The 22,094-nt window shown below is 40.2% G+C and overlaps 2 protein-coding genes across 2 annotated transcripts in view; one reads left to right on the top strand and one right to left on the bottom strand.

The window, feature by feature from the left end:
* The window catches only part of wwc3 (WWC family member 3), a 41,304-nt gene extending 25,175 nt beyond the window's left edge, over positions 1–16,129 (bottom strand). Inside the window, exon 1 of the mRNA XM_085449392.1 lies at positions 15,634–16,129. Coding sequence (XP_085305518.1) covers positions 15,634–15,779 — 146 coding nt within the window. The 5' untranslated portion in view covers positions 15,780–16,129. The remainder of the gene's footprint in view (positions 1–15,633) is intronic.
* Positions 16,130–18,750: 2,621 nt separating this feature from the next.
* cldn33b (claudin 33b) lies at positions 18,751–19,559 on the top strand. Its single transcript, XM_085448708.1, has one exon. It carries the CDS (start codon positions 18,751–18,753, stop codon positions 19,408–19,410), a length of 660 nt encoding a protein of 219 aa, XP_085304834.1. The 3' UTR covers positions 19,411–19,559.
* Positions 19,560–22,094: the final 2,535 nt, after the last annotated feature.

Here is a 22,094-nt window from a genome sequence, read left to right as displayed (position 1 = left end):
TTCAGTCAACATTATGATGCGATCCTTTAAGACAATACAAAGAATCGACCGCTGAGTGATCATGGCCAATCATGGATAGCAATGTATGTTTTATAATATTTGCGATGCCTTGGGTATTTTACAAATGGATTCATTATTTTTTTCAAGCAAAACAGCTTAAGCACGTTCACTGTTCACAATACTGTCTGATGAAGCACCTGAATAACTTCTTCCTGACAACGACAAATCCAAGTGCTACACCAAACACAACAAAAGTGAGAAGAAAGAGAAGCTGACAGGAAAAGTTTCCTCGTCAAAGTTTTGAGCTGTGACTTGACCAATTAGCAATTACCAGTAAACGAAATTATTACAGGTAGAAGGTGTGAAACGCCTTCAAACTGCTGACCTTTTAACATGTGCTTTACATGTAGGATTACAGGTGAGTAGATCACTGTCCCGGCATTTGATTGGTAGGATAGTGTTTTTCTAGTCTACGAGCTACACCATTTATATTCACATGCCGTTTTATTTTACACACTTTTAATTTGCTTTTCAATCAAGGATCAATCAATGCAATAGCTATAACACCTGAGCCACAGCTAGCTGACCCATTCATGTTTTAATAATGTCCACACCTGAAGAGGTCAAACTTCGACTTAGACTAAATGATTCACAGATGAATTGTTTGATCATATTTTCTTCATCAGTGGCCTCTCCTAACTAGAAACACTGGCACACTTAATACCCAAATATTCCCCTAAAATAAAGTGCACAGGCCTGCAGCAGCTTCACAAATAACTGCTCAAATCTACCAGAGGCAGGCTGAAGCAGGGTTAAAGGGATGAACTATGTGCACTGTCCCGCTGCCAAACACCAGGACAAGGCAAACAAGAGCACACTCCCTACCTGCTCCTGCTTTAAATGTTTGTTAAAGGTAAACAGACACCAACTGCACTTGTAAATACTTAAATAAACACTGACTGTAACACAGCTGCTGTCAGGTTTCATGTGCAGAAAGGAACTGTAGGAGAAACAATGAGACAAAAAAATCTATAGTAAAAAAGCAATGCAAGGTTATATGAAGAGCAGCAATAATGTATAGTAGTTCTGCTTTATTTTGGGTGATTTGAAATGGTGATAGAAATAGAACAACCACGAGAGGCTTTGGACGGGAAGCTATGTGACGTCAGAGGGAGGTTAGTCCTGAACTGCCCTCTGACCTCCCTGGGGAGACTAAGAAAAAAAGAAAAAAGGCAGAAGGGAAAAACATGTCCTCTCAGAGATCTGAATCTGAATTTCTGAATGTTTGGTTTGTTACACGGTCTTGTGACAGCAGCCTCTGTTTTTCCAAGTAATGTCTTGGTCTTGGGAGAGTCTGTAACCACTGCACAAAAAACTCACAGCAGCAGCAGAGGGACACACAGCAGCACAGAGCAGGAGACGGCCAATGTGACAGTATAGATTCAGCCAGAAAAACTGGACAACTGAAGCTAGCTGTGTGTAGTAAGTCTGCATTTCTGGTCCACTTTTAACCAGAAGAAATTTTTATGACCTTTTCTGACAGTCAGCCTCAGTTGACACAGTGAAACAGCTGTGCCTGAATAAAATGTGAGAGATTTAAGTCGGGACGTTTCCTACACGGGGCACAAAAATGAGACAGTCTCACAATTGTAAAGGCTCCATTTGGTTCAAGCCCGTGGTTCCCACGTGGTACACTGAGGCACACTAGTGCTTCCAAAAGCACATTAAAATAAGTTTGTTTTTTAGTATTTAAAAATCCAATCATATAATCAAATTCCAATTTGATGACAGCTCTAAAGCAAGCTGTTGCCCCTTGAAGAAAGTCAAGGTGTGCGGCGTGTTTTTGTGACAAATGCGCCAAACTTTGGATAGTATCCTGTATGCACTCATTCCCATACAACGGAAAAGTTTCAACCTTTCTTCTGTCAAATGGAAATCCATTCGCACAGGAATTATTACAAAGTGACACAACAGGCTCGGACAGCGAGAAGGATGCAGCAATGAGCTGGAGCGAGTCGCCTTTCTGAAGAAACTTGTTCATGTTGACACCAAGCAAGCCAAACAGACACGTGGAAAACAAACCATTCAGATCAAAACTTGGCCCACCTTAAAAAACAACAACAACAACAACAAAAACCCCACTGGATCTGAAACAGAGTCTGAGATGGTTTGCTTGATTGTGCTAAATGGGCTGATATAGCAGTGGATAACAAACATGATAGAAGAGCTTGTTGCAAAGTATAAATGCAATCCAACTTTTTACAGTAGCCAAATACGGTTGTTCCAAAGGGGAAAAAAAAAAATCACTCAAATACTAACTTATACTAAAAATTACTATCACTATTGGATTAGATGCTCATTTCCAACAATACTGACACGAGCAGTGGCGTCTTTGCCTCCTCTGGCTGACAGCCACACGCCCCCTCCCCTCACCAGTAGCTAGTAGTTACCGTTCACAACACCGAACAACACTTTATGAGGAATTCCAAGAGGTCAGTAAAGCTCCCGTTTCACACTGAAGCAGTGAAACATTTATCACAAACATTAATCTGTTTGTCCCAGATTGAAGCTGAGGAAAGTCCAGACGGCAGCCTAATGTCTGGTGACCAAGAATCTGTTTAGCACAGATGTGAATACAGATTTGCCTTCACTTGGGTTTTCCCCTTTGGTGCTCCATGGCACACAATGTGTGGAAATCACTGGTTTAGATGATGGTGCGGGAGGCAGAACACAGGACCTCCACTGCTCTGAAAGGTGCAATCAAACTTTACTAGGACGCTGATATGGACTACATCAGAGATCTGCAGAGGATGCAGAGCATGTGTGAGACAACCAACGGGATGCTTTACCCACCCCAATACTGTTTGGCCGTTTTAGGCCCAAGCACTTATTTCTATAATAATCATATTCCATTAGGATTATTTTAGAGCTGCTGCAGGATTACACTCCCTACACAGCAGGTGCTCTCAGGGACTTTTAGGCAGTTTTTAGCCAGTGTGTCTCTCTGGATGGCAAAATCTGTCTATGGGTTGTGCTGTCCATCAAATTTGTTCCAGACTGAAATATCTTAACAAGTACTGAACCGATTATTTTAACGACTCCAAAATCTCCCCAAAATAAATATTAACCTAAGTGACCCCCTTAAATTTCCTCAAGCTTTAACATAAGGTTGAAGTACATAATGGATAAAATGACCAAATGATGAATTAGACTAATAACCACCACATTAAAAGCCACATATAAAGCCCAGTTTGTCAGCACGGCAAAAAAGGTTAATTATGAAGGTGAACGCAGTAGGGATATACATGCATAACATCAGCATTTTAGGAATGCCATTCTGAGCAGTAATGCTGACATCAACTCATCTCGAAGCTGAGATGACTACATCCTCTCATCCTCTCTCAACAGGACTCCTGTAGACCAAGGACTGGTTCTATGAAACTTAGCAGACATCAGCTCTTTACTTTGTGGATATTTTGAGTAAAACTAACAGGAGCCATTGTTTTAACAATTTGTCAAAAATCCTTCATTTCCAGTTTCTGAGTCATGGGTTGTTCTCCAGTTCCAAACTTTGTGTTGACTTAATCTTAATACAAATCAAACTAACAAATCTCAATTCATCACCTCGGGTTTTGGAAACAAATAAATGAGTATTAATCAAATATCAGGAGAATCAGGTTTGGATAAAGTTCATACTTTCACTTTGTCACATGAAGCAAACAGCAGAAAAAGGCTGACTTTAGACGTGTTCGCGCTACTGGAAATACCCAAAGTGGTTTAGGCGAGAGAACTGTCTGGATGGAGCATGCAGAAGCCAAAACACAAAACTCAAAGACCATCTAAGGTCAGACTGCACTGGACATTTGGACCTGTGTTGGCTTGGTTAGAAAATAATTGGTGTTGACATAGTTCTTGTCACAAAATTAGCCATTTTCTTCCAGAAATGAAAAAGAAAACAAACAAAGAATGACCAGAAACACCAAAGAAGTATTAAGACAATAAATAAACCTGAGAAAACATTTTTAAATAAAAAAATAATACTCGCATGCATGTTGAGGCTTTGTCAGCGGTTAATGGTTTATTCTAAAACATTAAACATTCTCCAGGATCCTCTTTCAATCTGAGCGGAAACAGAAAATGAGACATATCTGAAACGGAAAAAAATAGAGGCTGCGAGAATGACAAGCATGTTCAGCTGTGGAGGAATGAAATGCTGCCGGGCTTGCTCGTGCACCGCAAATTCTCAGCAAAATATATTTAGTTGTTGAAGACATTTGCTAATTCTAGAATAATCTGTGCCATCCTGGGTTGTCCCAGAGGATATTTCTATCTGTAGCGGCGACGGCCTGCTGCATGGGAAAGGCATGTGAAACTCGAGTCTGGGCCACCGAACCACGTCTAGCTGGGTCATCACCACCAGCTCCTTAGCCTTTGTTTCGGAGCTGCAACAATTAAAATTCTCCAGAAAGAAGTCTGCACATTCCACTAAAAATAATACTGCCTTCACACATTTCTTTACGGGACCTCAGAAGCTGGATTTAATACCCTGAATCTGGGTTACTATCCTTCAGCTCGACCACAATGAGCTCACTAAGGTTTGACAGCCACATGTTTTCAAGAACCTAACAACAATTCAAAGGCTCTCTTGCTGCTGCCGGCTTTTATTTGGTTCATAATACAGCTCATAATAAATTAAAAAACATACAGCTCATTACGCCAACTTTTTTAATACAAACAGCCCCAAACAGTCCGTATATAATGCATTTTTGACACTGTTTGGTTCACTATAAATGCAGCTATGTTATAAAACAGCCAGTCAGCCACAGCAGAAGAATCAAATCAGAATCACGAAACACTTAATCAGCCACTGAAAGACTTTTATGATCCCACAATCCTACTGCTGAAGTCTACAAATCTGACCAGAGGAGAGATCTTTGCACAACAAGCACTGCTCATTTAATCAGAGGGGTGGACTATGCTTCTGGTTCAACATAACCAGGTTTTCTTTGTGTTTGCCGTCTTAAGAAAACCTAAAACACCACGCAGAGACATTTCTTCATTAATCCAGGCTTTTAGCTTCATATAATGCAGCCTCTGACACTACTTCAGCTGACTCTTCTTACTTGGTTAAAAACGGACTGATGAAATGCCGCCTAGTTTAGTAAGAGACATTAGATGAACAAGTGATGAGATCTAGAAAATGTAAGAAAAGAAATACAGCTAAAGGTAGCAGTGGTACTGGCAAGAAGACCAGAGAGTGGAGTTGTCAGAAACACATCGATTTTACCACCTGGTCCACTCTCAGCATCAGTGTGAAATTTCCAACCTTATGGATTTAAAGATAAAGACTATTCATTGCATCCAAATGTGACACTGACGGGAAAATGTAAATCACTTTGGGTTGGGCCCTGATTTAAAGGTGCATCACGCAGGTTTTGTTTGTGTATTAAACTTTTTTTTTTTTGGACAGTAAGGCAATTTAAAAATAATCTCTTTGTTGTTTCTAAGGCTGTTAGAGGTACCAAGGGCTGATTTTTGTGTAAAGGAAGTGGATCAGAATTTCCATGAAAATTTAAAGGAAGTGAATCTTAGGTTGGCTTTCCTCTGTGCCTCTCTTCTGGACCTAGCTAGTCAACTTTAACCTAGAAATGGAATTTAACCACTCCATTTCTAGGTTAAGGTTGACTACTTGGTGGTCACTAGACCATTTGGTGAAAGATGCCAAGAGACCGATTTCACCCAGCAACCACTTGGAGATTACACAGATGAGGTCTTACGAACACAGCATTACCAAATCTTCATTTATACTGTAGTATTCAGAGCTGTAATTAGAAAGAGCTACTTCAATATTTTTAGCTAAGGTGATATTAGAGCTAAAGCCCCGTTTCATAAAAATGAAGCCCTTCAAGACTTGCTACACAGTCTTTTAGCTTTCAGCTCCAGCGGACAAGCCCTGTCCATGTGTTCAGGCGCTGTCTAAATGTGTACAGAGACGGGGATCTTAGGCTACTTATAGAAACCTATTTCTATAAGATTTAACACATAATGGGAGAACCGGGTGTCTGTGCGTCCGTCTGTCTGCCAGCTGCTTCAGGCCTCACTCTGAAACGCTGCACCAGACCCCTCTGACAGTCTGGACATAAATGACATTCCTCCCCAAGTTGTTTTCACATTTCTTTTTTAACACAGAAAGGAATTTTTGAGGCAACAGCACTTCTTTTTGGCTTGCAAACTGTTTGTCATCTCCCCAATACAACACGAGATAGAAGCAAGGTGGAGCTTTTGTTGGGCGTATTTAAAAAGGAAAATGAAGAAGGCAACTTAGGCTGAACACATAATCTGGTCTGGAGCTTCAATTCAAAATTAGCACATAGCACCGCATCTCCACATTTTCTCTTAATGAAAACACGCTCTAAATGAATTATTGAGAGTTTGGGGGTAGTCACAAACTCAAGACAGTAGTTAGCTAAGGACAATAGCAAAATACTGCAATTAAATACAGCTGGATGAACACTCTGTTTAACTGGTAGTTAGTAGGGATGCAGAATTGTGAAATTACTGGCTTTTTTGTTTGTTTTTTTAAGCTTTTGTATTTTTCCCCTCAGTGTGACAGAGAAGCAAAAATGTTATAAAAGATAGATGGACAATTTTAAGGGGAACAACTATTTTCTATTTTACATATCCTGTTGTTGTGGTTAAGAATTTCAAATAATAAAGTTATGCTGAAGTAATCCCTGTGAACCAAACAGAGATCTTCAAATAGTTCTTTCTATACTTTGACCTGTATCCCGTCTTTAAGTCTGACGTCATTAGCCGTGCCTGGGCCCAACTCCGCTGCAGGTCCCTAAAGTCACACGATCACTGCGGCATCACTGCGAGTTAAAAACTGTCTAAATCTTTTCATCTTTAATAAAATGATCAGCGTTGCTGCTTTACCAGGTGTAACAATTAAGTTTAACATCCAGGCATCCATGAAAACAGAATTTATTAAACTTAGCGGAGTTAGAAGTTAGCAGGGAGTTAGCTCGCTAGTTTCCATCTAAATATACCATGTTCTGACTGAGGGATTTCTGAAAAAATTAAGACATACAGCTCTGCTACTACTTCCAACATAAATGAAGACAGGAAAGTAAACAGCAGTGACATTTGTAGGGTTACTGAAGTTTGGATAATTCGCATGTAATGATGTGCTATGTGATTGCTAGCGACACAGCTATGTTAGCATAATATAAACAGTGAAGCTGGAAGATGAATGCTAGGCCTTATCATACCATTCACGGTAATACCGGTATAACGTTAGGCAATGATAAGAAAATGAAATATCGTGATAAAATATGGGTAAAATGCGCAACAGTGCCTTTGTTTTCATACGCACATGGCAGATTTTATGTGGTACACGGCGCTCAAAATGTTTTAGTACAACTTTGATAAGCTACGAAGCCGCACCGCTTGATGGATTGTCGGAGGATTACGGCTACCATAGTCGGGAGCCTTGTAGAGTGATACGTACTGCTATTACGTACATGCTTCAACATAATATTACCATATTGTGTGTGTATTACCTCTTTTTTAGTTTTGTGGATATTATATGCTCAGGATATGTCAGCCCATTTCCACTGGAAATGCCTTTTGGTTAAACTGTCAGCAAGGAATTTGCATTTGCATTGTTAAATTTTTATATAGATTTAATGCACATAAAAAACAGCTGCTTGTTTCAGTGAAAATGCATTGATGGGCTTTTTTTTTTGCACCAATAAAGTTGTGGAGTTGTAAAGTATTTTGTCTCGCGTCAATTATATCATCAGTTATATCGTTATCGCAAATTTCCAAATATATATCGTGATAAATATTTTTGGCCATATCCCTGCCCTACCGACAGTGATCACTGACTGTTTTCAGGGGCTTGTTGAGATTAAATAGAACAAGATACAACGCATGAAAATACACAACAGCCTTATTAAACGAAGAGTAGTTTGGGCCTGGAATTAGGATTCATCACGTCATCACTTAAAGACAGGATAGTATCCCTAATACGTTCATCCCAGGCACATAGAACTGGTTATGAGTACAAAATCCCGCCCAACCACCTTCTCTTTGCAAGTGGCAGCCAATCAGAAGAAAACTGGTTTCAAAAGAGGCACTAAAGCAGCTTGAGGATGAATTGGAGGCCTTGCACCAAGGTACAGTATGTGATAAATAAAGATTATTTCATTTATATACTGTGAATTATAGAAACCAACTCTATTAGAGTTCAATAATAAAAATATTGAGCTGGAAATTAGCATAATGACTCTTTATTACAATACTTCTGAAATCTTCTAAAGCATAAAATTAATGTTGCACATTATTATTGACCACTGCCAAGGGTAACTATTGTGTCATTTAACATCAGGCTGATTTATCTGTGCATTTCCACTGCTTAGGTTTTAGAAATGACATCAGCGACTGTAATTTAGTGGTTTTCAAACAGCCTGATCAGTGGAGTCTTTCAGGTCCTGAAATGGGAACCACTGCTTTATATAAATCTTTTTAAGAAAAAATAGTGATGATGTCATAACCCCGTTTCTGGGTCTAAGCGCTGCCTTCATGAGGCTCTCGTCTTTTTAACCTGCTCTAGTGCTTTGCTTCTTGTTTCCCCACAACAGTTCAGTCATCATTCTCAGCCTCTCAAGCATTTTGTTACAAGTTCTCTTTAAAATGAGGCTTTTACTACAGCTATGAACACCACGGCTTAGGATCAGGCCTTTTTCATAGTGCGTAATCCAAACCATGCACCGTCATAAGAATGACTAACATCCTGTTAGACAGGATGCAGTTTCGCCTACACTACTATATGCCTACTGATAGCTTTGTAGGTAGCCACCAGGTAGAACATCATAATGTCAGCTAGCTCAACTGCACTAACCCTTCAACCTTTGCTGGAGTCAGTTTTCAGTCTTTGCTTACGTCCAGAGTTGCTGCAGTGCTGCACAGGAACATGATATATGATTTTCAGATGTCTTGTAAACTCTCTTTCCTTCATGCCTGGATATTAAATTTTATTGTAACATCTGGGAGAACAGCCATACTGATCATTTTATTGGAGCTGAAAAAAAAATGTGGATTGTTTTTTAACTGTCAAAGGTGCCTCAGTGTTTGTTTGCTTTTGGGAACTGAAGGAGCATTTATGCCCGGAAATAGCTAATTATGTCAGGCTTAACAAGCAGATAGACACGTTTTACATTCTTTAAAAAAAACTAAAAGACGCTGCTTCGAAATGAATTACCTGTTCTGCTGGGGTTTCCTGGGTCTTATGTTTAATTGTTAACATTAATGTTTTTGAAAGCTTTATAAATAGTTTCAAAATAACTCAAATCAACCAGAAGCACATCAAGATCTGTTGAAATATAATAACAGAGAAACTGTAGTTTTTGTAGTTGTAAAAGCACAGAAAAACAGTAGAGTCCAGGTTGTCAACAGCATTTTTCTTCACTTTTGAATAAGAATTGTGCAGATGCATGGAAGAGGAAGAAAAAACAAAACAAAAAAAAACAAAAAAACAATGGTCACCCAGAGCTGAAGGCTGGTCCATGGAGTCTGGCATGTCCTGTTTAGGTAGCATTCTTCACAATATACACATAAAACACTGCCAACCTACACATCTGACTGATGGCTGACGCTGCCAGAGAAAAGCATATTGAGGAACAACATAAAGCAGGGTTTAAGCTACGAGTGAGTGTTTTTCTTGTTTTTGTAGCAATAAATCATCCCCAAAAAAACAAACAAACCACAAGACAGTCAGCTGGGAAACCTGGACGTCAAAGGCGCCTGCAGCACTAACTGCTGAAGGACAAAGTGTTTGCGCTTCCAGAAGGAGTGAGGTGAAAGCTGAAGACAAACATATTGTCTGCTCATGAAAAAGAACACGGGCAAAATGACACCAGATCAAGCAATGACATGTTCGCAACCTCCCGCAACCGAAAGACAAAAAAGAGCCATCATAATGAAAACACTGGGGGAAGCAAAATAACAGCGGGGTTCAGCGCATGTGAATAACCCTTCGGTGCTGGCAACACAGCTCACCCTTTCCAGAATAATTGAATTTGATGTGCTTTGTGACCAAGCATAAAGGCCTCCCTTTGCTGAGCGGCAGGCCGGCCATGGCCATTGCATAACAGAGCTAATAAAGGAGGCCTACAGGGCCCAGGATGAGAGGAGGAGGTAGACACGTGGGAACTGCCTCTGTTCTGCTGCTTTGTCTGGGGCCGCGAGCGAGCAGAGCCCCCGGGCATTAGTGTAGGCATGCCTAACATAACGTTCATTCCACAGCAACAAAAAAGCTCCTCAGAGCTGCTCAACTTATCTGCAGGAGCTGGCCGAAAGCAGCTTGAGGTATCCACCGTCAGCCCAAAAAAAAAAAAAAAAAAAAAAAAAGCATCAGAAATTAAGGCAATCAGTTCGGACGGGGTCTCAGCTGCTTGCAAAGTCAGGGGTTTTCCTGGTTCCTTATGATTAATCCGCATTTATCAGGGTTTTCCTGCATGCACACCAGCATGGTTTTAGGGAACCTCGAACTTTTCTGTTGATATTTACGCTGACTTACAAGAAATATCAGTTAATTATCAGTCCCCGGTCATCTTATACCACTTCAAAAGTCTGAAAATCTTCAGCCCACCCAGCTGCATCGTCTTCATACCATCATCATCATCACATGAAGCATTTTCTTCTTCAGGGATTTTCCTTCATATTAAAAACCACTGAGGTTTTGGCCTTCCATCAAGGGGAAAAAAATTCTTGGATGGTGATTTTTAAGTTTTCTGTAAATGGGTTTAATTTATTCAAGCTTCAAATACATTTTTGTTTATGGAATGGCCAACAAGAAAACGCACGCACTTCTGTAAAGTCAGGCAACACAGCCATTTTTATACCACACGCCTACCAAACGTGCACAGTCACCCACCAAAGGCTCATTTTTGAGAGCTGTACATTGAAAGAAATGAGTCTGTATTACCTTATACTTATTTACTTGCTATACCAAAGTAAACAGAGAAACCCTCAATTTCTCAGGTATCTGTGCACTGCATTGGCAAGTCCGTCTAATGAGTCACTACACACCCTCATCTAACCAAAACGTCTCCATCTTCGGCAGGAACAAACTCGACCTCTGGCTGATACGCCGCCCCATTACAGCTCATCGTGATCATCACTGACAATTATGTTCCAGCTTCAATGGTGCCTCTGTTTTAGCGATTAGCAGTGATAATCCACTACTGACGCTCCTCTCTGCGAGTCAGCAGACTCAAGGCGCATCAGGCAGACCTGGTGAGCAACACACTAGATCACACAAGCTGCTGTACTGTACTTTTTGTTTCTTGAGAGCCAGGAGTTAAACTGCAAATCTGAGGCCAGTGTTTTCTGTAAAACAGATCATATTATTCCCAAAATATAGAGCATTCCACCTCCACCCCGCTCCCCCGACTGGTATGTAAATAACGCTTTTCTACTCTTACTACGCACCCAATCATACATGCAACACTTTATTTTATTCATTCTACGTGCTTTTTATCATTAATACACACACACTCACACTCCGATGTAAGCACCTAGCAGAGTAGAAATATTTACTGCAGGAGAACGCCTCTGGTCATTATCTTGGTGGCTTGAGGGTTAAACACACAAACAGTCTTCACCTGACTACATTTATTGCATTTTTATAATTCCACAACACCTCCAAAGAATCTCATCACATGATTTGTCTTTTAAGTGTCTGGCTGATATTTTTTTCCATTTAGCAGCCTCAGGTAAAACCCAGATCTCATGATGAAGTCCTATAAAAACAAATGAGTCACAAAATGACCCTGCTGTAAGAAGTTCCCTCCTGACCCCCTCAGAATCAGCAGATTTTTTTTGTCTTTGTTTTTTGTCACAGGACCTCAAATAGATAAAGGTGGGTTAATTTAGGTGATTTCTTCTTTAAAAATAGCATTCTTTTTAGTCATAAAAATGTATCGAAAAGTAAAAAGTTGTCTCTTGTATTTACAAAGTTAGGAGGAAAAATGCAGGAAAAAAAAAAATCACGCCAACTAAAAAGCACCAAATTTCAACCCAGCCCAGTGTATTCTCAGATCCTGTAACTCCAAAAATATGAACAGTAAGAAAGCAAACTTTTGCAAGGCTTTACAAAAAAAGTCATTGGACAGAGCAGATCAGCTGATTCTCAGGGGTTCAACACCCAATGAGTAACGTTCATCCTTTGATTTCAATTCAGCAGAGCAGCTGTCAAACCGAGACTTGACAGGAGAAATTACGAACCTCTTATCTCTGCATTCATCTCTCTGCTCTTGACATACGTGCATGCAAACAGCCTCATTTATCTGCTTTTTTAAAACCCTGACAGAACAGCTGACACCTTTTTGTATCTGCTGCTCATTAGCAGAAGGTTTGTGCTGCGATGTGATTTATTGGAAAGTCAGTATCAGGTGGTGACAGCAGACATTCCTCCAATGAGAAAGCCTATAAATCACGGAGTAGCACCAGAACAAATACAGAAAACATTCTTTAGTCTTACTAAAGAAGGCCCTCCCTCAAATGCTGATGACTATAAAAATATGTGAAACTGCTATTAGCTGCAAACAACAACGGTTAATCAACTCACGAGGAAATCAGGTTTTCCTTATCTAGATTACACGCAGCTACTAGAAGCCCACTGCTGGAGTAAAATGTACACTAGTACTCGCCATACTTTGAGCTCGGTTTTTGTGAATTTCAGCCTTTCCCCTCATAATACATCAGAGCTAAAATACTTGCTGTAATTCCCAGTAATCTCACAACAAAGTCTGCTTTGAATGCCTGATTGAGCTTGCTTCTGGGCTGGTAAAAATCCCAGTCCCCGCAAAAAGCACATCCTTGCAGCTTTCTCAGTGGCCCAGCGAGCATTCCTCACATACTTTCACAAAGATTTCTGGGAGTTGGAGTTTAAAGCACATGTCCGACTACTAATCTCCATGCTGAAATCTCCATGCAATGGAAATCACACACTAAAATTGTCATCTTTTGAAGGCTGGACATGACAAACATGAGAGCAGCTCTTCACTCTCTGACTGGTCTTTAGGAGGTGTCTTTGTGTGGAAAGGAAAGGGGAGCTGGATAACAATGGCGCTCTGTATTAGGTGTGTGAGCCAGGAATGTTTCAGGTCACTGGAAGTCATAAATCTGCAGGGCTTACTGATGAGTCTGGATGACTGAGGTTTGACACACATGCGAACACACACTCAATAGGTTTTCTTCTAAGTGAAGAAGGGACAGATAAATAGCTCAGGTGACCACGCTGACAGGGTTAACTTGGACAAAAACAACTCCTCTGCAACAATAGAAAGGCTGAGCTGCTGTCTAATTTTACGTCCAAACTGTCAAATTTCATGTTTAAACCGACATGCGGGATCATTAGACCATGATCATGTTTGTAAGGGAGCTTCTGTAGGCGCTGTGGAGGCCCACAGCTGCTCCCAAACCTCAGACGATCATCGACTGTGGCCACATGATTCACCACAACCTCACAATAAAGAAGCTGCCCCTGTGGATTCTTTTAAAAAGCAGTCAAAAACTGGTCTTCTGTTGAAGACTCTTTTATTGAATTGTTATTTACTTATTTTAAAACTACCTGTTTATTTTACTGCGTCTTATATTTTTCTTTGGCACCTAATCTTCATGTTTATTTTAGCCTCGTGTATAGTGCTGTGTGCCAAACTTAAACTTTACTTATCCCCAAAACACAACCTCTGATAGTAATTACAACCTTGCTCCAACAGGGGCATTGTCCAGATATGCGGGTAATTTTACAAGAACATGAACAGGGCCAGTGTTATAGTCTAATATAGTACATTTATTATTTATACTTCTACTTTATTTCTATATTATTCTACTTTCTACTCTTACTCTATTTTATATGTAAATACGATATTACAAATATAATTTGATTTTAAAATATACAGCTAATAATATAGGAGAGATCAGACTATTTCCCTCGGGATGAATAAAGTATTATCAATCCATCAATCAATCGGTAATAAAGTAATTAAAATAATCTCCAGCTACAATATTACAGTTATAAAAATTATTAAATGAATAATCATGATTCTGGATGATAAGTACTTTAAGTATATTTAATGATAAAACTTTTAAATCCTCTCAGTGTCTTTATATGGAAACTGCACTGACATTATTGCTTACTTAGTGTTTCCCAATAAAAACTGCCAGCTGAAGGGAGGACTGAAGATCCAAGTCAAATACTAAAATAATGACATTTTTACAAGAATAATATAATACAGGCATAAAATACTATTGTTTATCTACATGATAGACTCACCCACTTATTTAGTTCGCCTATATTTTAAGACAGTTCTATCCAGTTATATTTTTTGTAAACTGGTTCATTAAATGTGAAAACTAGGACATTTATTAAAGGTAGGAAAAATTTAGAGTTTGCTTTAAATCATATTGAGCTATATGTCGACCATAAACTTAAATGAAAATAACAGAAACAGTTTCCACATCCGCTTTAAACAGTTATTCATCAAACCATTTTCACACTCTCATAAACTCTATTATAGCACAGGGATCTGCAATGCTTTCTACTTTCATTTACGGTCTACATTATATTTTCTGATTTCCCGTGAATCCCCTCTTGCTTTGTGCCACCCTATAAAAAAAATAAATAAATAAATAAAATAATAGGAAGGGGAAGAGGCGATTTCATTGACTTTTCCTTATTTATACGCCTAAGTTCATCTCTTAAGTTCAACAAGATACTACACAAGAAATTTTGGTTCCCACAGTGCTAATAATCTTCGTCTTAGTCTAGACCAGGGGTCCCCAATCTCAGTCCATGAGGGCCGGTGTCCCTGTAGGTTTTAGATGTGTCCTTGATCCATCACAGCTGATTTAAATGGATAAATGACCTTCTCAACATGTCTTGAAGTTCTCCAGAGGCCTGGTAATGAGCTAATCATGTGATTCAGGTGTGTTGACCCAGGGTGAGATCTAAAACCTGCAGGGCCCCCGGCCCTCGTGGACTGAGATTGGGGAACCCTGGTCTAGAACTAAGAACTAAACTGGTGACATGCATACAGAACAGCTTACTATCATCAAGTGCATCAAAACAAAATCTTAAATTGACGGGTTCAACATAAGGCCAAATGTAGTAAATAAAAATAACCAGAAAAAAGAAAGAAAATTTAAGGATGTATTATGTGGGGGGGGGGGGGGACGATATTCTCTGTGATCAAAGTTGTAGGTTTCTTTAGGAAACTAAAACTAAGAAGAAGAACAGTGTATGTTGATGGTGAAACTTTTTCAAATAGCTTTGAATGAAATTTTCAGGCTTATGTGAAGAGCCATTTTGCACATAAAAGCTTCTATTTGAAGGAATAGGATGGTTCGTAGTTCGTTTATGTTTTCTATATTACTTTTCTACAATTATTTTCCAGTGAGCCAACCCTGTCTCATTCTCGGTCCCTCTGTGCCACCCCATTAAACCCCCCCTGGAAACGCCCCTGCTCTCCTGTGAGTTATGTCAGTTTATAAAGAAGTCTCGTTGTATTAAGATTACTTTTTGTTAGTGTGTGTAATAACACTACTCCAGGGCCTTAAGCGTACCTATCTCTGGGGTCAATCCATGAAGTTTGCCGGGTGTTGTGGTCGATGAAAAACACTCTGCCATCGTAATCCCGGGCTTCCTCCCAGCCCGCGGGCAGCGGCAGTTCCGAGCTCTCTCTCCGCTTTCCGCCGCTGACCCACGGCATAGCGTCGAGACGGTGAGAGGGCTGCAGCCCCCTGCCCTGCTTTTATCCCCCTGAAAAAGTCGCTCCTCACTGCATTACAACCAAACGACCTGGACGCGCTGGAGAAAAGAAACGCAGATACAAAACTTTCCACCGAGGCTGGAAAAAGTGCCACCGGGGGTACATCCACTTTCCTCTTCTTCTTTCTACAACCCTCCAAAATCAGCGCGGCGGGGCTCTCTCAGTGCTCGTTTCTCCATGTTCGCCTTCTCCGCCATATTTCATTCCCCGTGTCCATATTCGGGAGCGGATTTGCATACGTACGACGGAGCCAGTTCCCCCTGTCCAATGAGGAAACTTCAGAGCTCAACACTTTCATTAAAGCTTCACGGCGCCGCGAAAACATACCTTATAAAATAGACTTAAAGTTTCATTTTAATGTTAATTCAGCTGAGTGATTTAGCTAACGCTGCGACACAAACCTGTTGATTCACTCATTAATGTATCTCAAGAGTAGCTTCTGTTTGTGTATATACAATTTAAATAAGTAATTTTTAATTTTAATATTAATATAAGACAGTTATAAAAAAGATATCATTTTAATATAAAATCTAGGGAAACTCCCCCGATCACGCTGTTGTTTGAAGGAGTCGTTTTAGTAGTGCACCTGCGCCACCTCTTGGCCTTAATTGGCACTGCAACAGCTCATACACCGGCCACCCAGATCAACTTCCTGGCGTTTCAACTGTTTTACAATTATTCTTACTTAAGTAGCTAAAAGTAGATTCAAATATCAATCAATCAATCTTTATTTATAAATCACTTTTCATACAAAGATGTAGCACAAAGTGCTTTACATGGTTAAAAGCAGCCCACCCCACCAAATAATATCCAAATTACCTAAAATATGCAACTATCATCTTCTTCTTGTAGGTTTTCCCTTTTGTTCCCAAAGGGGATCATCTGCCTCCATCTGACCCTCTTCTTTGCATCCTCATCTGTCACACCAACCCTCTGCATGTCCTTCTTCATTACATTAGTGAATGTTTTGAGATCTTCCTCCTTTCCTCCTGCTTGGAAGCTCCATACTCAACATGCATTATCCAATATCCACTATACCTCCTCTGTACTTTAGATACTATATTAGTATAGTATTGTATGTACTAATACCAAATCATTTCAGGCTTGCCTCTTTAACTTTGTCTCCAAATTGGTCAATCTAAGATGTCCCTCTGAAATACTCAATTCTTATCTTCCCTCCTGGTTTCTCCCATTTTCAGCGAGTCAAAATTAAAAATCTACAATTAAGGTTTTTATAAGCTATGATAAAATAAATGGCAATAAAGTTTTTTTTTATTATTACTTATAAGTTATGTATTGTTTATGAAAAAACACAAGAAGTAGAATGGTACAGAGGTACATAAAACACAATATGACTAAAACAGGCCAGGATCTTCTCAGCTGCGTCACAGCAAGAAGGACAAATACCTCCAATAAGTGTGTGTCTTTCTTTGTGCAGTAGTGAGGGGGTTTTCACTTAAATTTACAAACTATTTTGTGGTCAGCATAATTAACACTGTGCATCCAGCTAAGTTTAAAACTGTGGAAGAACAAGTTAGAAAGAGGATTAGGAGGAGCAGTAAAACCAGACACTAGGTGAGACTCTCTCTCAGAGTATTAAAAAATACTCTTTTAAACTCTGAATAATATCCCCCACCACATGCCAATTTATTTATTTGTGCAGGATATTTGGCGGCCTCTGTGGGTAAGAAGGGGAACTGCAACTACACTTTAATTTTTTATATTTTCAGAGACAGAAATTAAGTTGGATGTGTAATGTGACATTCTTGGCCAGGAACATCATGAGTAACTTGTCTATAGCTGCAGAGACGTCCCTTTAAAGCTGAGATTAAGCTTGTTTCTGGTATCGTTTGGTATTCCTTAAGTGTTTGTGAGGACATCACAGCAGTCAGCTGAGTGTTTTCTTCGCCGGAGCAGGAGGAGTTTGGCAGCCCGGGGATATTATCTGTGCATTTTTGTTTGTGTGTTTGTTTGTGGTTTGTACGGCTGTCTATGAGTTTATGAACGGGAAACATTTTCTCACATCTCAGCTTTGATCTATTGCCTCCTACGATCATTTCCCACAACCATGCAGTGTTCATACGAGAGCACACAATAAGCTGCTCTGTTGTTTCAGATTTAGTCACATGCAGCAGACAGCCTGACTGTGAGCAGCTATCCCACCACAAGGAATATGACAAAAATATTCATATATTTTTAAATTTAACTTAAATGGTTATGAGCAAATCTCAGCATTACTGTCCTTACATAACATTTTTCACTGGTAATAAATCACTCAAAGGCCTAGTTGTGCAACACTGCCTTTATGATACTCTAACACTGAAATGTTTTTCTACTCATGGCTACAGGAAAAACCCTTTGAGGACAGAGATGAAGGGCTTTAATGGCAACTAAGTTTATGACAAGAGTGTTTAGCATTTGCAAATAATAAGCTGAGTTTGCTGTAGTGTGTGGCCCCTTGTTCATATGTTTGTACCCAGTTATTGCTGGATTGCAGGATGCAAACTGAACTTCAAGCAGTTGTTTTTTTTTTTAACGACATCCCTTATGGCATGCAGTTTTGGAAGAGCATATAGGAATGGTCTTGTAAAAATCGTGGCCATCTCTGCCTCTGCCCCTGCTGCCCATTGGCACAGCAGCGAGAGCAGGAGGACCACAAAGGGGAGGGCCATGCGGGCCCCCCTCTCCCTCCAGCAGCAGAAGATGTGTGCTCCTCTGAGTGGGAACTGTTTGAGAACGAACTCCAAGCCTCAGAGCTAGAGCGGTCAACTCTAATTATCAGGTGTTTTGAGCAGTTCCTGTCCCGACTGTACAGCGACAGGCCTCTCCATCTGAAGTGCAGCCAGAGAAGGAGAAGAAGAACTCTTGTGGCTCTGTCAAGCGTGGAGGCCAGAGAGAGGGGGAGAGAAACATGGACACGTGCGCCTGCGCTTTGGAGCTGCTGGGGATGCTGGTCTACGTTGGAGCATGGCTGTGCGCTTTAACCACCACTATCTTACCGCAGTGGCTGACCATGAGCACTGCGCTGCTGCCTGTGGAGAGCTACGAGCTGGGCCTGTGGGAGACCTGCGTGGTCCAGGACGTTGGAGGGATGGAGTGTAGGGCTTATGACAGCCTGCTGGGCCTTTCCACAGACCTCAAGCTGGCCCGCATCCTCATGTGTGCTGCCCTCGCTGTGGGCATGCTGGGAATTCTCGTGGGAATACCTGGACTTGACTTGGTCCACAGCTGTAAAGAGGACAGCGGTCAACAAACCAAGAGGATTTTAATCATCACGGGAGGGGTGCTCGGGATGGTTTCTGGGGTTCTGTGTCTGATTCCCGTGTCCTATATGGCACATATAGCAGTGATGCATTTCTTTGATGACAAAGTGCCTGACGTGGTGCCTCGGTGGGAGTTTGGAGACGCTTTGTACTGCGGCTGGGCAGCAGGATTTCTCCTCATAGTTGCCGGCCTGATCTTGATCACCTCGTCCTCGTGCTCTCAGGTGGAGCCTCAGCCTGTGCTGCAGCGGCGGTACCAGGTGATGGGCACAGGTGTAAATTACAGGAAGCGCACAGAGTACGTTTAACAGATGATTTACCTGTGTAGAGACTGAAATCACAACACAATCACCTGTAGATCTGCACGTCGGACCGCTTTACAGCAATGATGTAAACCACCGAGACAACATACGATGGTGACATTTACGCCTTGTTTCAGCCCTTTTACATGACTCACCTGCACAATCAGACATTATAAGACGATCTGCTGTGATCAGCAAGAATAAATCTATTTTATAAAGAAATGTTTTATAAAAGGCCTTTTTATCCATTACTCTGGAGTGGTTTCAAAATTTTTCTCTTACAAGAAAAATATAATTTCAAGCCTGTTTAGCAGGACTCTTGAGCTTTTTAAATGCTGTAATTGTCAATTATTAGTCTGTAAACATACAGAATAACTCTTAAAGCACAAACTATTCTTGAGTTGCACACTGAGATGATTCACATAAAGAATTTCATTGCAATCCTGGTGAAAAATGGCTCTTTTTTTTTATTAAAAAAGGTAAATTTCCTGTATTTGTTAAAATGTTTTCTGAAGCCATGAGCAGGTTTGACTCCAGTTATGTCAGAGGTAGAAACATGGCTGCTCTTTTCCTCAATCCCTCATCAGCCCCCCCTGCTCGTCTGTGACTCTCAGGCGACCAAATGGGACTAAAAACCTGTCCGTTGGTTTGTCAGGTGTGTCTGCGGCGGTGGAAACACAGCTTGAGTCTAATTCCACAAGATTTCCTGGTCACTCGCTGAGCTAAGCTGTGTTTAATGAACGCATTAATGGGCACTGTGTACTGTGAAGAATGTAGCACAAGCTGACATAATTACACAAATTTGCTGAGGTCAGAGGGTGCCACCGCGCTCTGCCATCCATAACTGTCTGTGTCATTTACATACGCTCAAAGTACATTGACATAATGTGTTATTGCATGGGAGGATGAGGATTTATAAACCTCCATGGTTGGTGCATGTCTGTGGAGTTAGTTCTTATAGAATGAAGCTAATGAGAGATAATGAAGTTGTCACAGGAGCATATGTTACCTGAGGTGCCAATGACATGCCAGACTTTGCTCCTGAAGAGGTGGTTCTGAGGCCCACTGAGAGGGACAATCCTGTCCTCCGATGCCACATAGTCTCCCTATGTGTGGGCATCAGGGAGGCATAAAAATAGCTGCAGATATTTTCTTTTTGCTTTGTTTACTGTAAATGCCACTGAAACGTCAAGGAAAATTATATGTCTTGTAGTCGTGAATAATTTACTCTAAATGCATCCGACTGCAAATAAACAAACCTGTGTAGATGGGTTGATAAGCAAACATGACCCAAATCATGACCCATTCTGGTAGTTCAGATGGAGATAAAGATCATCCAAGTTTCTGTTTCAATGTTAGATGATGGAAACTAAAGTTTTGCAATACATGAGTCACTCTTGAGCAAGATTTTCTATTTTAACCATTTACAAAACCATTTAACTATCTTCTGCACCTGATGTTTCGATTTTACTGGTAAAGTGTTGAAGCAGCAACTGTGAAATAGCAATAATTATATTTTATCACAGTTAAATATAAAGAATATCAGTTCATTAATATCATAAATATCAGCAAAATACAAAATTGCACAGGAATCACTACCAAGTGTAGTTAAAGTAAAAAAAGGAAAAGCACATCCATGGTACCTGAAATCTCCTTCTGTAAATACCGGAACCTTAGCGTGGGCTTTGAGAAAAATGCTATATACTAGATGTTTACTATTAAGTATTACGTTTAGCCTTTCTTTCATTTATTTTTTTAAGTTATTCATATTTTAAATCATCAATTGCTTATAACTACAGTTTAATAGCTTTTTTTTTTTAAGCTAACAATTTCAACTGCTAATCTATCCTTTTAGCTAACAACATTTTATCTGCATTTTTAGCTTCGTATTTCAACTTTTAATTCATTGGTAAGAGTTTTAATTGGTAATAATATAAGAAAACAAATGTAATTGTGATAGCTAAAGGCTTTTAGCTATCAATTTCAGTCGCTAATCAATACTTTGAGACAACGTTTTTTCCACCGCTGGCGACACGTGAACAGGCACAGAGTAATAAAACGATTTTGGTCTTGATTACTGAACATTGCCACTGGGTATTGTGGCAGTTCTTCAGGAAAATACAGCGGCTTTAAGATATAATTGCTCATCTAGAGTTTTATTCCAGATCTTCTGCAAGTAAAATCTCATATTATGGAGTGAGATGTTATCCAGCTGCGGTTACCTTTGGGTTTAATTCTACAGACTTTGATATGACACATTTGCAATCAGTCTTCTTATCAGTTTTCCTCCATAAAACACCGTAAATGATAAAGATAGAGAACAAAGCACAACAGCTTTATCTGCTAAAGGATATGTACAGCACAAGTGAGATAGGTAGGTAGGGTTTGTGGAGACAGACGAACATTTTAGACAAATAATTATTTACTACTTTTTACAGGCCTGTTTTTTGTTTTTTTTTTTAATAATAAAATTTGGTTACACCTAATTCAAATAGTAGTTTTCTGCAGTATTTAAAGCAGCTCTACTGGTCATCCACTTCTGAGCCTTGCGTTTCTGAGTGCTGTGCTTGTCTGAAGAGGGCTTTTTGTTCTCCATCAGCTAGCCGCCTCCAGAGAGGTAGAGCCAGCCACAGGGCCAGTGTGTGTATGAGTGCCTTCCATGGTAACAATCACCCCAATGAAGCAGCCCC

Source organism: Copadichromis virginalis, linkage group LG23 (genome assembly GCF_057382275.1).
Source record: "Copadichromis virginalis isolate Kocher_CV1m ecotype Utaka linkage group LG23, C_Virginalis_male_GT1.1, whole genome shotgun sequence".
Classification (NCBI taxonomy): Eukaryota; Metazoa; Chordata; class Actinopteri; order Cichliformes; family Cichlidae; genus Copadichromis; species Copadichromis virginalis.
Note: the sequence above shows the minus strand (reverse complement) of the source record. Positions and strands in the feature narration are given on the sequence as shown.

Excerpts from the sequence above, each read along its gene's own strand:
- cldn33b (XM_085448708.1), top strand. The coding sequence starts at position 18,751 with ATGGACACGTGCGCCTGCGCTTTGGAGCTGCTGGGGATGCTGGTCTAC.